The sequence below is a fragment of the Megalobrama amblycephala genome, linkage group LG6, assembly GCF_018812025.1.
Source record: "Megalobrama amblycephala isolate DHTTF-2021 linkage group LG6, ASM1881202v1, whole genome shotgun sequence".
In the NCBI taxonomy this organism is placed as follows: Eukaryota; Metazoa; Chordata; class Actinopteri; order Cypriniformes; family Xenocyprididae; genus Megalobrama; species Megalobrama amblycephala.
The window spans coordinates 41,519,212-41,535,948 of NC_063049.1; the positions used below are offsets into that span (position 1 = coordinate 41,519,212).

Below are 16,737 nucleotides of genomic sequence, written 5' to 3' on the forward strand. Positions count from 1 at the left end.
CGAAACAATAAGTGTTTAGCATTTAAATCTCAAAAAAAAAAAGAAAAAAAAAAAAGTTTCAGTAGTTTTAAGCTCTCTGTAACTAGTAATTCACTGTAACCATGTTTATCCTCACCCATAATTAGTATTGTCTGAGCTGAATTTACTTTCACATTGTGTAATTTTGTTCAAGTGACAGATGAATTTGTGCCAAAGTACTGTAGAGTGTGGACATGTTTTTTTGATCGATTTTAATTTTTAATTTAATTTGTCAAGTCAGTTTTATTTGTAGCCTAGCGCTTTTCACAATACACATTGTTTCAAAGCAGCTTACAGGCAATCATGTTAATGTTTATAATATCTTAATATCTTCATGCCTTGTATAGGCTGTTTTTAAAAATACCTTTGCAAATCATGAAACTTCATGTAAAAAAATGTGTCCCGCATTTTCACTACTGAAACAGGGTATGTTTTAGTCCATTGGCTGGGACTGATTTTAACCACACCCCTACATTTTTGATCATTTTGTGTCCCTCCCTCTCATTGCTACTTGTTGAGTAGATGTGTTCAAAAGTCTGTGTGTAACTTTAAGGAATGTCACTACCAACACATTTTTTTCTGCAATTAAGTTTTTTGGGTGTTATTGCATTAAATGTAGTATTTATGTGTGTACAACTGTTCAGAACTGTGTTAGTTAACAATGAGATACTTTTGAACCTACTGTAGCTCAAATACCGAAACAGTCATGACCGAAACATGATGAAGTGACATCATTGTTTTGGTAGTGACAAAAGGGAACACATAATTTATTTGGAGGAAATAAACAATTTTAGTACAGTTTTGCAAATCGTATTTTAGTTGTGTTTTAGTAGTGTTTTAGTGAGTTAAAATTCTGTAATGCGATGTGATCGCTACCAAAACATTACTGTCACTACCGAAAATGTGTAGTCACGACCAAAGCATGGGATATTTTGTCAAAAATAAAGTGTATTGAACTATCAACAAAGATGTTATGGTATTTTTCACTCTTTGTTATATTGCAGCCATTTGCTAAAATCATTTAAGTTCATTTTTTTTTTTCCTCTTTAATGTACACACAGCACCCCATATTGACAGAAAAACACAGAATTGGGTTCTGGTCGTCCCAAACGTCTTCCATTTAAGGATTATGGAGGCCACTGTGCTCTTAGGAACCTTAAGTGCAGCAGAAATTTTTTTGTTACCTTGGCCAGATCTGTGCCTTGCCACAATTCTGTCTCTGAGCTCTTCAGGCAGTTCCTTTGACCTCATGATTCTCATTTGCTCTGACATGCACTGTGAGCTGTAAGGTCTTATATAGACAGGTGTGTGGCTTTCCTAATCAAGTCCAATCAGTATAATCAAACACAGCTGGACTCAAATGAAGGTGTAGAACCATCTCAAGGATGATCAGAAGAAATGGACAGCACCTGAGTTAAATATATGAGTGTCACAGCAAAGGGTCTGAATACTTAGGACCATGTGATATTTCAGTTTTTCTTTTTTAATAAATCTGCAAAAATGTCAACAATTCTGTGTTTTTCTGTCAATATGAGGTGCTGTGTGTACATTGAGGAAAAAAATGAACTTAAATGATTTTAGCAAAATGGCTGCAATATAACAAAGAGTGAAAAATTTAAGGAGGTCTGAATACTTTCCGTACCCACTGTATATTCAAACTAATGAATCCTTAACTTTGAAATCAGTATGATAAACTTTATGCCTTTTACAAAGAAAGATTGGATTCAAAATACAGCAAATCTCATAAATTACACTTGAAATATTATTAAAATTGTAATTGATTTATCTGTGAAAACTTTTTTTTTATAAAATAGCAAAAAATGTATTTATAAGGTAGATGTAAACAAAGTCTTAATAGGTCAGTACAAGCCGCCTTAATAAATTTATTATTGTTTTTCGGTAGTGACAAATTTGGGGAGAGGAAACAATTTCCGAAAACTTTCTGAAAATACAATATGAGAATTAACTGCACAATTACTTGAAATGTGTACCTTGGATATTATACAATTTGTATATACAAAATTTGTGGGGGGGAAAAAATCAAATTTGTGATGTTTTCAACATGTTTGACTTTGAACCAATTCTGTAGAATGGCCTATATATGTTTGTTTGTGTGTGTGTGTGTGTGTGTGTGTGTGTGTGTGTGTGTGTGTGTGTGTGTGTGTGTGTGTGTGTGTGTGTGTGTGTGTGTGTGTGTGTGTGTGTGTGTGTGTGTGTGTGTACAGTATATATAGTATGTCTTGGTTTACATGAGTGTACTGTATGTACAGGTGAAGTTGGATGTACTATATCCAGCTTTAAATATATCACTCACTGGGTGATCATGTTTAACTGAGAAACTATGCATTGCAGTGTTCAGGAATCACAGAGAGGTTTGATAAAGCTGTTATGGTTAAAGAGGTAGACAGTTGTGAAACCTTGAAATATCAACGTTGTGCATGCAGTGTCTCGGTTGATGTTTGTGCAGGTGTCTGCATGCGAGTTTGTCGACTGATTTAACCCTTCAAAGCTCATGGCTCTACTTGCTGTTTGAAATGGTTTGAAATGATCCCATTAAAAGTAATTTGATATTCATAATATTCCTCTCAATCCACTGGTGATAAGTCCTTTCCTTTCTTGTTTTTGTCTGGTATTGCCTTTTCTATGAAAGATACATGCTGCGTTTTGTTATTTTGGTGTTTTCATCATCAAATTCAATGAAAACTGATAATTCTGACTCTGAATTCTGATTGGATGAGCCACGGCACCTTTAAAGAAAAATGTTTGCGGCATTTGTGCAAATAAATCTTCTAATATATGTTGATGAGCACTTTAGTAGACACTAATGGGACGTTTGCTATTTGAAATGTCTGTTTTGAGTGTGTCTGCTTACCATGTCAGAAACCCTCGTATTTACTTTGGCCTGCCCTACCCACTCAAACATAACATGCTATGCTAATGCACACATTTCAGGGGCTTTCCCAACTTCCTGCGTAATGTTTATGCTCTGTTCATCAGGCCTGGACTATTCCTGACCGTCCACAGGGAATCTTGTAAGTCAAATAAAAATCAGGTAATTGATATGAAATATCGTCTGCTGCTGAGGGACATTTGTGAACTGTGTTAGTGTTTCAGCAGATGGTTGCTTGTGATTTATTGTGTTTCTGATGCCCAGCATTATTGTTATTGCAGAACAGAACGTTCAGTCATTTTCTCATCCCTCTGGAGTCATCATATTTGGATTAATTTGACATTCAAACAAAACCCTTCTGCTTCATATGGTGTAATACAGCCTGAGGTGTCCAATGCCCTGTAACCTAAAAATGACCACATTGAGCAACAAAGTTTTTGGACAGCATTGTATAGTGCTTGGCCTAATAAGATTTCAACGGGTCATATCATGAGGAATTAAATGTTCCGTGAACTTTTGAGGTAAGAGGTCATCCCAAATGTCCTCCCAATCCAAAAAGAGTATAAATTCAAATTAAGCTATGAAAAAAAAAAAACCTGTTTTGAAATCTGAAACTTCACACATGACCACATTTACATGTCATTGACCTTCTGGTCTGTCCAGTCGTGGTGAGGTAATGCAGAGGAAGAAGGATAGATAATATTATTCTTAAACAATAGAGGAAATAATTAAGCTTAAAATGAGGAAACGTTTGTCAAACCTTGTACTATTCCTAGCTCTGCTGTGGCATGTCTCAGCGTGCATTATTTTGTAACATATGTAAGCTTTGCAAACATGTACTGACAGAAAAAAGTGTGCATAAAATTGTAACTTTAGGGGTACAATAGCTGTACCCTTAAAATGACAACTTTGTACCTTATTTACCCCTAAAAGGTTCATAGTGGTACTTTAAGCGTACATATTACTACTCCAAGGTACTAATATATACCTTTTAGGGGTAATGACAAGCACATCTTTTTTCTGACAGTGTTCTGTTGTTGAATGAGGAAGGGGTTAAAACTATTTTAGACGTGACAGCAGACCTGCAGGCCTTGTTTGAATACTTATTTCACATGCAAAGCTGATATTTACTTAGAAGTCTTAAAAGTTACAGCAGCCAAAAGGGGCTTTTTTTTTTTTAAGGCCTGAAACATACTGTATGCAATTGCATGCATTTAAACGCAAACTAGCTGCACTATTTTATGTGCCATTGTGTTGCAAAATGTGTCCGATCACAAATCATGATACAATGTATATAGCCGTTGCATTCTTAGTATTGCACTATAGCATGCATTAGTGTTTACACCCTTCAGCGGTCAGTTTTCTCTAAATATAGTGTGTTTAACAGAACAGTGTTTTTGCTACATTGACTGAGCATTAGTGTCTGGCGACTAACTGTGAACTCTTTCTTGTATACATTCTTGTGTACTTGTATTTTATTTTGCTTTGCTTCAGCTATGATAAAGAGACATGTACTTTTGCATTGCGTGTTTGTGCATTTTGGGGTGGAGCAATGAAGGGAGGGGTGTGGTTTTTTGGGGTTGATTTCAAATATTAATAGTGTTTCTCAGAAATTGCTTACTGCACCTATAACTGTCCGCCTGTAGTCAATAATTTTATTCCTTAAAACTAATTTTTGATCACCAAAATGACATATTTGAACGTTTTTTCTTATGAAAAAATGCCTTAAAATAGCTTGAATGTAACTCTACACCCTTGCTTCATTTAGTATACGCAGATCTAGGAATATGCTAATTAGCCCCACCTCCTCGCATGAGCTTAGAGATCCACTCGGTCAACTTACTGAGGTAAACGCGGGACAATGGTATTGCTTTTTACAACATTGGACACATAACATAATTAATATGATTAGCCTTTTGCTTGTTATCAAACAGCTAAAAATTTTTTGCTAATGTTACACAAACCATGTTCCCGTTCGCCATCTCATAGTCAGACAGCTGCCTTCTAACAATCAGTATCCTTACAAACGCCAGAACATCAGTGGAGAAAGGCATATAGTTCATCATAACATCGTAATATACATCATGCACCCGCTATACTGCTAAATATAAATAGCCGATTTTTCATATCAACAGAAAAATACACCGGGATAACCTTTTCTTGAGACTCTCCTGCTTCAGAGCGGTCATGATTAATGATATGCTAAAGCCCTCCGCCACGTTGACATGATTGGTTGCAAGGTAGTTTGCGACGTAAGAAACACCAGCAATTTCAAACCATGGGGTTTTTTTTCACTGAGTTTTAAAGAGAAAATACTCAGCAATGGTGTTGACTTATGAATTTGCACATGGTTTGTCTTAAAGCATATTAAAAACACCACAGACATATAAACAACATTAAAACACTTGATTTTTACCACAGGGGGACTTTAAATATTAGCATGTTTTTAATCCATTTTCTCTTTGTTTAACAGGAGATCATCGAAAAGCAAAGCACCTCCTCCTCCTCCTGTCCAGAAAGGGCTGGATGCTCCACTGCTGAGCCACAAGCTCCCAGCATACCCTCACCCTGCCATGGACCAGAAGGAAAACCTGCTGGAGCAGGATTTAACGCTCCCCGTGGTCCTTCCTGGAGGAGTGGAGAAGACCATCGTTGTCCATGGCAGGTGAGGGGTTTAGTTGGTTGTGTTTTAGGTAGCGCTGGATTTGAAAACTGGAGGATGGTTTGCAGGTAACTTGGTAAAGATGTTACGTTTTAAGCAGGGAAGATGAAGGAAGTGAAAAAACAAGGAACAGTTTTAATCAAATAAACAAGATGATCAAAAAGACAAATGCAACTTAAAGGGTTAGTTCACCCAAAAATGAAAATGATGTCATTAATGACTCACCCTCATGTCGTTCCAAACCCGTAAGACCTCCGTTCATCTTCCGAACACAGTTCAAGATATTTTAGATTTAGTCCGAGAGCTTTCTGTCCCTCCATTGAAAATGTATGTACGGTAGACTGTCCATGTCCAGAAAGGTAATAAAAACATCATCAAAGTAGTCCATGTGACATCAGTGGGTTAGTTAGAAGTTTTTGAAGCATCGAAAATACATTTTGGTCTAAAAATAACAAAAACTACGACTTTATTCAGCATTGTCTTCTCTTCCGGGTCTGTTGTCAATCCGCGTTCATGACTCCGCAGTGACGCTGCTGATGTAAGACGCTGCTGACGTGTTATCCGGTGCGCCAGAGCTTCGTTTACAGTCTGAGGAGACGCACGCTGTATTCAAGCTATTCTACATTGTTTGTATTTTGGTATTGCTATATTTTTTAAAATGGTGCGTAAGTGTGCATGTCCCGGATGTCCTAATCGCCAAAAACAATGACGTAAGAGTGCATTACCAACGCCGACAGATGAGAGGATTCAATGGAATCAGTTCAATGGAAAGGATTCCGGAAGAAAATACAATGCTGAATAAAGTCGTAGTTTTTGTTATTTTTGGACCAAAATGTATTTTCGATGCTTCAAAAACTTCTAACTAACCCACTGATGTCACATGGACTACTTTGATGATATTTTTATTACCTTTCTGGACATGGACAGTCTACCGTACATACATTTTCAATGGAGGGACAGAAAGCTCTCGGACTAAATCTAAAATATCTTAAACTGTGTTCCGAAGATGAACGGAGGTCTTACGGGTTTGGAATGACATGAGGGTGAGTCATTAATGACATCATTTTCATTTTTGGGTGAACTAACCCTTTAAGCTGTGTTTCTACTGCAGGAACTTTGGGGTGGCACTCTGTGTGTTTCGACCACAGGAACAAAGGTCTAAATGAAGTTCCGGGTAAAAAATTCCCCCACAGAAAGTCCCTGCTCACGAGGTAGTACTTTTCCAAAGTTCAGGAACTTTCAGGAGTGGGACTTGGGTGCTGAACATGCTTATTGGTTGAGTTCACACAGCATTTTGATTGGTTGACTCCATGCAACATTTTATTTCAAACACCATTTTTAAAAGTCTGTCGCGATGTGTGCACTAAAGCCGGGCACACGTTTAACGATTAAATAAAACATTCTAAGACTGAGCTCAACATACAGCGATTGTTTCCTGCGACTGAAGCAGATTTAAATACTCACACATGGAATTTGAACACCGACTGTAATCGCAGACTGAACACAACTGGCTCTGACTGGACACGTTTGAGCGCGATCAGTCATAAGTATCAATTTACATTCATAAAGGCCTTGTGTGTGCGCGGCTTAAGAGTTGTCTGTTATTCAAATCAACAATGGAGTTTAAAAAATACGGGCGATGGACCGACGACAAGGTTCAGGCTTTATTAAGCATATATGCGGAGGACGAAATATAGCGGGAACTGGAAAGTCGCGCGCAGTCCTACATCACCGGACTGATCTTCACGGTACTTTAGACCGCAATGGAATTGCAGATAGCAACAGGTCTGGGGTAAAAAAAGTTCCTGGGACAAAATGTTCTAGGAAATATCGGTGGAAACATAATGTCAAAACAAAGACAATATTGCCAGGTACACACTGCACAATTTTAGCCTGGATTTCCACGTGCTGAAATCATGACAAATGCCAGAAATTGGAGGCAAATCGGCGCTCTTTCAAGTGAGTGACAATTGTGTAGTGTGTATGATCAAAGACGCGATTTGACAGAAGTGCCGATGCACAGATGCCAGTGAAATATTTAGCATGCTAAATATCTGTGCGGTGTGAAATGTGTTTTGATTGGGAATTACCTACAGCCAATGAGTGCAAGATTTAGGGCTGTTTCAATCACGTTTACCACTTCCCTCGAAACTTTCGTCCTCCATAAAAAAATTTGGATTGTCTTTTTCGCATCTGTAACAAGCATTTTGAGAGATGTTTTGACAATTCAGAGCCACCGTACAAGCAAACGTCAAAATCCAGAATGGTGTCTGACAAATTGATCCACTTCGTCCCGCAGCACAGAGCACTGTATGACAAACAAAGTATCACTAGGAAAGCATCAAACTGAGCCAATGACATTGGCTTGATAAGGAGGTGGAGCTTTCCTTCCTCTCTATGCAATCTCAGGATTGGATGGACCCAATATTTCCTCTTTCTTTTTCTCTTTTTAAGAAGAGAGAGAACAACAAAAGCATCCTCACTGCTTGAAGACTCAACATGTTTTATGCATTTTTTGTGCCCTATTTTCAAATAGTATTTTAAAGCATAAATACCTACTTTTATGTTTAAAACTTGAACAAAATGAAAATATTTGCCAGTTGGGAAAAAAAAAAAAAGTAACTTTATTCAACATATATTTTTAAAAAACACACTTCAACTTTAAATAATGTCACAGTATTGTGCTCTGCAGAGAAAAACTGACTTTGGTTGATGTTGGAGTTTACCTCCATCCAGTAATAATTGCCAAATATTTTAGAAAAATAACATTGAAAACAAATGAGAAGATACAGATGTGCATGAGGAATTTGTTGGCAAACCTTTAGACACGAGACTGGACATTTGTGGCTTTTACAAGACTCTTTATTAGGACACAATGCCAAAAGTGTATATCTGACCACTACTCAGATATATTCTCTCATGATCTTATAAATCTAGTCATTTTCTAATTCAAATACCACTGTTCATAGAGTTTGTGATGATGTAATCATGTTGCCTTCAAACTATTTTGACCATGCCGCATGTTTGGCAGGATGGAATAAACATTGCAAAAATTACAGTTTGAGCATGAGCTCATGAAAACATGGTTTACTCGCAGCTGTGTCCATTTCTGTCCTAACAACCTGAACCGTTGCGGATTATTATAGTAAATTCTCAAAGCTGAGAGAAGATTTTACGGAACTTTAATTTTAATGAATATGGTGCACTTCTGCATGGAAGGTGTTAATCCCTGAGCCGTGCTGGATATGAGATCATGAAGATTCTCAGATGATTGCTGTTATGAAACTAATCAGATGATTGCTGCAGTGAGTCAGCTGGGTGGGGCAGCATGTTTCTCAAAACTCCAGCAAATAATCTGGGTACAAGGAAAAGATGAAGTTAGAGTAATACTCCATCTTGGTGTACTGTTTGTGATTATCAATAAACACTTGATCGATTTCAGCAGTTGGATCATTTGCTGCACTTTTTGTGTCGTGCTTCGTGTAAGTTTTCAGTTCTCAACACTTCATCTCGACTGTTAAATGTGTTCCAGCGGGATTTTCTTAAATTCGGTTAAATAGCATTACTTATATATTAGATTATTATTATTATTATTATTATTATTATTATTACTATTATTGTTGCTGTTGTTGTTGTTGTTGTTGTTGTGTTATTAAACTTGAATTTTATATATTATTATTATTACATAAAAAAATAAACAATTATATTACATATTTATTAATTATACTACTACTACTAATAATAATTAAAATATAATAATAACAATAACAGGAATAATAATAATAATAATAATAATAATAATAATAATATTATTATTATTATTATTATTATTATTTTATTAGGATTAGGATTCTATAAAAATAAATAGTATATATTTTTATAAATAATTCAAAAATCTCTCTGTCCATCTGTCTATCTATCAAAATATATTTATAATAATTCCAGTAATAACAGGAATAATAATAATAATAATAATAATAATAATAATAATAATAATAATAATAATAATTATTATTATTATTATTATTATTATTATTATTATTATTATTATGGGAATTAATAATCACTTATTTATATATTATATTTATATAAATACAAACAAATAATCAATTAATTTATATTACATATTATTTATTATAATAATGGAAAATATATAACTATAATATTTATTATTAATAATAATAATAATAATAATAATAATAATAATAATAATGGAAAAGAATAATAATTTTATTATTATTATTAATAGTAGTAGTAGTAGTAGTAGTAGTAGTAGTAGTAGTAATAGTCTATAAAAATAAATATAATATTTTTTTATAATTTTTTTTTTATAATTGATACAAAAATCTGTTCGTCCATCCGTCTATCAATATATATATATATATATATATATATATATATATATATATATATATATATATAACAACAACAGCAATAATAATAATAATAATAATAATAATAATTAAATAAATGAATGATTATTTATTTATAAATATATAATTACGTACATAAATATATATATATATATATATATATATATATATATATATATATATATATATATATATATATATATATAGTAATAATAATAATAAATAATAATTATTGTTATTATTTATAGTAGCATTCTATAAAAATAGAATATAAATATTATTATATTATATTTTTAGAATTTTTTTATAAATAATACAAAAATCTGTTCATCCATCCATCTATCAAAATATATTTATAACAACAACAGAAATAATAATAATGATAATAATAATAATAATTATTAATACATAAATAAAAATAAATTATATTAAAATATATTACATATTATTTATTAATTATAATAATAATAATAATAAAAAAATATTTTTCCCCCACAAATTAGAATGCCCTGTTTGTGCTTTTACATTGTGTTGATAAAGTAGTATTTCTTTTCCCCTGCACAAACCCAATCTCAGATTTCAGACAATCTGTCATCACCATTTAATCGTTTTAATTCTGTTCTTTGATCCCGAACACCTGTAAATGAAATCTAATTTTCCTAAGTTCAGCTTTTTTGCCCTCCTAAAACTGAAACCAAATTCAACATAAAAGCATTAATAATCAAATTCTTCACCTGCTTTTCTAAATGTGTGCCACCCAGACTTGCTGGCCTCCTTCTAGCGGGATTAAATGATTGGCTCTGTGTTTCCAAAGTCTTCTCAGATCCTAGAATTCCGAAAGCAGCTGGAAAGCTTTTTGTGTCATAAGCTGTCTCGAAAGGATTTTCCACACTTTCAGTGTGCAGTGTGTCAAGCGTATAGGACATAGTTTTCACTGAAGCCTTGCAGGAGTCAAGGGAAAAGAAACCACATTTGAAATGATCCTTGCTGTTTGTTTGTTCATTCATACTTTCTGGTTCAAACTGAAAGTTAATGTAGTATTAAAGTGTGAAAATTGTTTTATTTACAGCAAACCCGTGTGTTCAGTGGAATTTTGTTATAGGGAAGAAAGGCTTGCACAAATTCATCTGAATTTCTTTTGTGTTCATATGACTGTATTGTTGTTGTCATGAACACTTGAAAAACAGTCAAGTGGAAAACCGTTGGAGATTATTTTTCTTGATGTGAATTGCCATGCAAGACTTCCCTGCAGCAAAATAGCATTCATGCAAATCCTTGATACTTCATAGATATCAGAGCTTGTGTCATAAACTTTGACATTTTCAAATTCTCCAGCCCAGTCACATGTTTCCTGAGGCTTTATCTCGGTTTCTGGTTCATTCAAGAACAAAATATCATGGAAAAGATATTTCACAACTTTTTTGAAGCTGTGAAACACAGATGCTTGTGTCTTAAAGGAAAAGTTCACCCCAAAATGGCATTTTGGTTTCCATTTATTCAACTTCATATCATTCCAACCCTTCTGTTAAACACAAAATGGGATGTTAGCAGAATGATTGATAGCAATTGATCTGCTTTTGCATGTTTTTCAGCAAGCCCATGATGGACCTGCTGGTCATGCTTTGTGCAAAGTACCACCTGAACCCCTCAGGCCACACCATAGAGCTCGTCACCACCAACAGGAACCACGTGAAGTTCAAACCCAACGCCCTTATCGGAGCCCTGGAGGCTGAGAAGATCCTGCTAAAACCGAAAGGCATGGAAGACAGAAGCAAAAAGACAGGACCACATATGCCTGAGGTATTGTGATGTGCAATTAAACATGAATTAAAAGCAGTTAAATTCACCATGAAATCAAAATGGACATTTTTTTTTTTTTTTTTTTATGGAATATTTCAGTATTTGCTATAAATGATTTATCCGTGCATGTCATTATTTTTTATTTTTTTTAATTCACGTGCCCTCGTAATTTCTCCTCCTTCTTGCAACAACATCTCTGTGTCACATGAGATTGCAGCGATAGCAAACCACAACCATCCATTCAATTCCTGATGGACAAAATCTAGGGCCCTATGAAATCCATTTTATTTTTTCCCAAATTCCATTTTTTTTCCCATTTAATTTTTCTGGATTCAATGTTTTTTTTTTCCATTTTTGGACTACATTTTATTGGTTGAATTGAATTTTAGTAATCAAAAAGTATGTCTAATTAATTGAAATCATGAAACATACAATTTAATAAAAATGTATTAAAAGTTTAACAAAAATTAAATTTTTTAGGATATTTATTTCCCCTCAAATTCCGTTTTATTTTTTAACAAATTCTGTTTTCTATTTTACGTTTTCTGGTTCCCATTTGAATGGTTTAATTAAATGTAATTAAATTTAATTAAATATTAAATTAAATTTAATAATCAAAAAGCATGTCTAATTAATTGAATTCATAAAAACAACAAAATTTATCAATTTCTTATTTAAATTTAATTTCTATGAATTCTGTGTTGTATATTTAAATTTTTTTTCTGGCAATCAAATGAAGGCATAAAATATTAATTTAAATTATCTTTTAATCATATGACATTAAACTTTTTTGTCAAAGTGCTGCACACCAGAGCTTTACTGGTAAAATTAAAATTGTGATCATTCCTTAAAAATAAAGTACCATTAAGATGTTTGTTCCATTAAAACATCCTGCAAGTTTCAGAGCTTAAAACATCCTGCTCATTATAATCAAAGCATTTATTTAATCAAGATCCAAAAACAGTGACGTCTGATATTGTGACGTCTTTAACAAGTATATTCTGTTTTGATTTAGTTTTTATTGTTCTCAGTTCCTGTTTGCCTGATTTCCTGTTAACCTCCTCATTTAGTAGTTAGTTTCTGAATTAGTTCACACCTGTTCTGTTTCTCCCTTGATTACCTTGATCTTGTGTTTTCTTGTCTGATCTCGTTGATGAGTAGTGGTTGTGTTTCTCCCTGTTATTTGTCTTTGTATTGTGTGGATCATCATATTAAAGACTATTCACTGAGTTATTTCCTGAGTTGTGCGCTTACTATAGCCACACGTAACATCATCACACCATAAGCCCCGCCCACTGGCATTCAGTCACTTAACCGCTGACATTTGCCTGCACTGGATGTGAGCGTCACGTCAAAAGCAGATAGAATCCATTATAATCACTGATGCTGTCTACAGTATACAGATGCGCTCTCAGTTTCTGACATACTCCACGAGCTTGAGTTTGTTGACAACAGGACAAATGATAGCATGAAAGAGTATTCGCTTTGATATTACTTCCAGTATACACAGCTCATTTGCGTCTCTGTTCAGACTTCATCAAAATCAAGTGGATGGTTAATTTTAATGGCTTCCCGGATCGCGTCGGAGGATTATGTTTTCAAAACACTTACTCATGTGCAATAGTGAGTGGGAGTTGATAATGTTTCCTATGCAATGACATTAGTCAATCATAACTTTTAACTGACAAGCCTTAAAGGAGCCACACCTTAAAAGCTGATTTTTTATTATTTTTTTTCAGACAGAGAGTCTGAATGAAGGTTGAAAATAATCGTTTAACCCCATATATATTTGTGCAAAAAAAATATTAACATTATAAGTGAACCTCAAGGAACATATTAAAATAATAATAATTAAAAAAAATCCATGCCATGACCCTGTTAACAATGCTATGTAAATAAATGTGACTTGACTGATATTACTTCTTTATTTGTCACACTGTAAATGAAAGGTTAAGTGTGTTCCCTTGTATTCTGCACATTACAGAAAATACAAGCATAAAATTGAAGCTGCAAGCAGCGACGAAAGGGCCCTCACACCCATGCCACCGCCACCCGGTGGCTTTAGGAAAACAGAGCATGGTGGGCAATATGCATTTAAGTATATAAATATAGGAGGACTATGTCAGTCATTTGTATTTGCCACACTTCTTGCTACCAGCTGGTGGCCCTATGACTATATCTACATTTTGGTATGTAGATGTCTTCAGGCCAGGATAAGTTTGGGGCAGAATGGATAGCCAACCACTTAGCCAAGTGTTGCATGTTGAATGCTTGGTACTTCATGGCATGTGTTTCAGGGAGTGAATTACAGTGTAAAGCATGCCATTTCCTGTTGCCAACAGGTGGAGCTATGACTAACTGAATATTTGCATGTAGATGTGTTCAGGCCAGGACTCTTATCATACATTTGGGGCAGAATTGACACTGTATGCCTGATTCACAACAGCTTCCTCCTTCATGGCGAAACATCAGATTTTGTCAGGCCACCATGAACACGCCCTTCAACAAAAACTCTAGATCTTTGCAATTTAACATCACTAAGGTCTTAAGATTAAACAGACCAAATATGATGTTTTTTTGGTTAAATCTCATTGAGGAGTTAATCACAGTGTAAAGCATGCCATTTCCTGTTGCCTGCAGGTGTCGCTATGACTGTCTCTGAATATTGCCATGTAGATGTCTTCAGGCCAGGACTCTTATCACACATGTGAATCTTGGGATAGATCTGACATTGTATATCTGAGTTACAACATTGTACTTTGTCAGGCCGCCACGGACACGGCCCTTCAATGAAAACTTAATATCTTCGCAATTTAACAATTTATATTAGACTGATTAAATATGATGTTGATCTGATTAAAGCTCTAGGAGGAGGAGTTAAAGTACAACATCTGGAAATGGCAAAAAATTGCACAAATTTTGCAGAGGAAATTCAAAATATCTCACTTCCTGTTGGGTTTTCATATTTTGCACCCAGGGTATTTTTTGAAGGTATTGAGCTGTTACATGTACCTACCGCATTTCATATCTGTACATGAAATGTAAAGCGAAGGGTGCTTAAAGGGTTAGTTACTCACCCTCATGCCGTTCCACACCCGTAAGACCTTCCTTCATCTTCAGAACACAAATTAAGATATTTTTGATGAAATCCGATGGCTCAGTGAGGCCTCCATAGACAACAATGTCATTCAAACTCTCAAGATCCATTAATGTACTAAAAACATATTTAAATCAGTTCGAGTACAGTGGTTCAATATTAATATTATAAAGCGACAAGAATACTTTTTGTGCACCAAAAAAACAAAATAAAGACTTTTCAACAATATCTATATGGGCCGATTTCAAAACACTGCTTCAGAGCTTTACGAATCGAATCAGTGACTCTGAGCGCCAAAGTCACGTGATTTCAGCAGATCCGAATCACTCATTCGAAATAAAAGATTCATAAAGCTCAGAAGCTTCAGTGTTTTGAAATCGGTCCATATAGATATTGTCTCACAATGATTTTGTACAGATCCCCCCACACAAACCCTTGGACTACTCCTAAACTTATTTTTCTTCTCTCTTCTCTTTCAGGCAACCGTACGATTAGTGATAAACTACAAGAAAACCCAGAAAACCATTCTCAGGGTGAGTCCTCAGGTTTCTCTACGAGAACTGCTCCCGGCTATCTGTGAGAAATGTGAATTTGACCCGGAGACCACGGTTTTACTACGAAACGTCCACTCGGAAGACACTTTGGACCTGAGCAGCTCCCTCAATGACTTTGGCCTGAGGGAAGTGTATGCAAGAGACACCAAAGGTCAGAGCCAAGTGTGTGTTTATGCTAAGTACATCAAAATGACTCATATGAAATCATGCAAGACCGGTTTTCATGAGGTGACATTGAGATACTCTGCAAAACATTTTACGTTATACTGTTCTCTTGGGTTTGCTTCTTTTCTCGCAGTTATTAGCCCTGCAAGTCCTATAAGTCTGCCTCCGTCTCCTACTCACTCAGGTAAGTGACATTAACATGTTACGCTTTCCATTTTAAAGGAATAGTTCATCCGAGGTTATTTGCTTACCCTCAAAGGATTTTTTCTTTCAAAAAAAGTTATATTGTTCATTTTTGCATGAACTGTTCCTTTAAGTAACAAATGTATAATGTCTAACTATTCAATGCATTAAATCACAGAAGTATTTTATCATGGGAAAGAGAAAATCCAGAGGGAGAAAGAAAATAGGCGTGGATTCAGCTTATTTCGGAAAGGAAGTAAGAAGCAATCTGAACAGGTGAGTTATGAAATCCTTTATGTATATAACAAGGAACGATAACATGCTTTGAGATTTCTTTTTGGTGACGTTAAGATAAGGTCAAAGGCATGTGTGTTTTCATTTCTTTGTAAACATTTCCTGAGCACCAGTGGTCATATTTGTTTTATGCAAATTGATAAAGACTTTACTTACTTGTGATTGGCTCACCGGTGGGACTGGTTGGGAGTGTGCTGACTTACGATTGGCTGTCTCTCGTTAAAGTCTATGACCGTGAGCGCACCGGCATCTCCAGTGCACAGGAAACAGAGGCCGGTCAGCATGAGTTCCTTCAGCACGCATTCGCCGATTACATACGATTCTAATACCATGCCCTCCGACACGCCAAAGAAAAGACGAGCCCCGTTGCCACCTAGCATGATGTCGCAGAGCATGCCTAGTGACCTCAGTCAAAACCACGGGACTGTGCATCCTGATGGTAACCAGGTATGTGCCGCTGTTCTGGGATTCAGTTAATATTTACTAGGAAAACTTGGCTTGAACATGCTGTGGGGTCCAAAAGTCTGAGAGCAGATTAAAAAATTGGGATTTTTTTCATGTAAACAAAGTTTTTGAGGAACAATTCTGCATTATTGACATTTATTATTTGTATAGACAGTCATATGTTTATCTTCCAAAACGTCTCAAATCATGCTGGAGAACATGATCATCAGGTTTTGTTCATGTAGCTCCAGTACTTT

The 16,737-nt window shown here is 35.1% G+C and overlaps 1 protein-coding gene across 7 annotated transcripts in view; it reads left to right on the plus strand.

Annotated features, from left to right (window-relative positions):
- cobll1b (cordon-bleu WH2 repeat protein-like 1b) overlaps positions 1-16,737 on the plus strand; it is a 77,027-nt gene that overhangs the window by 40,844 nt on the left and 19,446 nt on the right. For all 7 annotated transcript variants that reach the window (XM_048194664.1, XM_048194669.1, XM_048194663.1 and 4 more), the window contains 6 exons: positions 5,382-5,573; positions 11,536-11,743; positions 15,320-15,545; positions 15,693-15,743; positions 15,921-16,018; positions 16,262-16,483. In XM_048194664.1, coding sequence (XP_048050621.1) covers positions 5,382-5,573; positions 11,536-11,743; positions 15,320-15,545; positions 15,693-15,743; positions 15,921-16,018; positions 16,262-16,483 — 997 coding nt within the window. The remainder of the gene's footprint in view (positions 1-5,381; positions 5,574-11,535; positions 11,744-15,319; positions 15,546-15,692; positions 15,744-15,920; positions 16,019-16,261; positions 16,484-16,737) is intronic.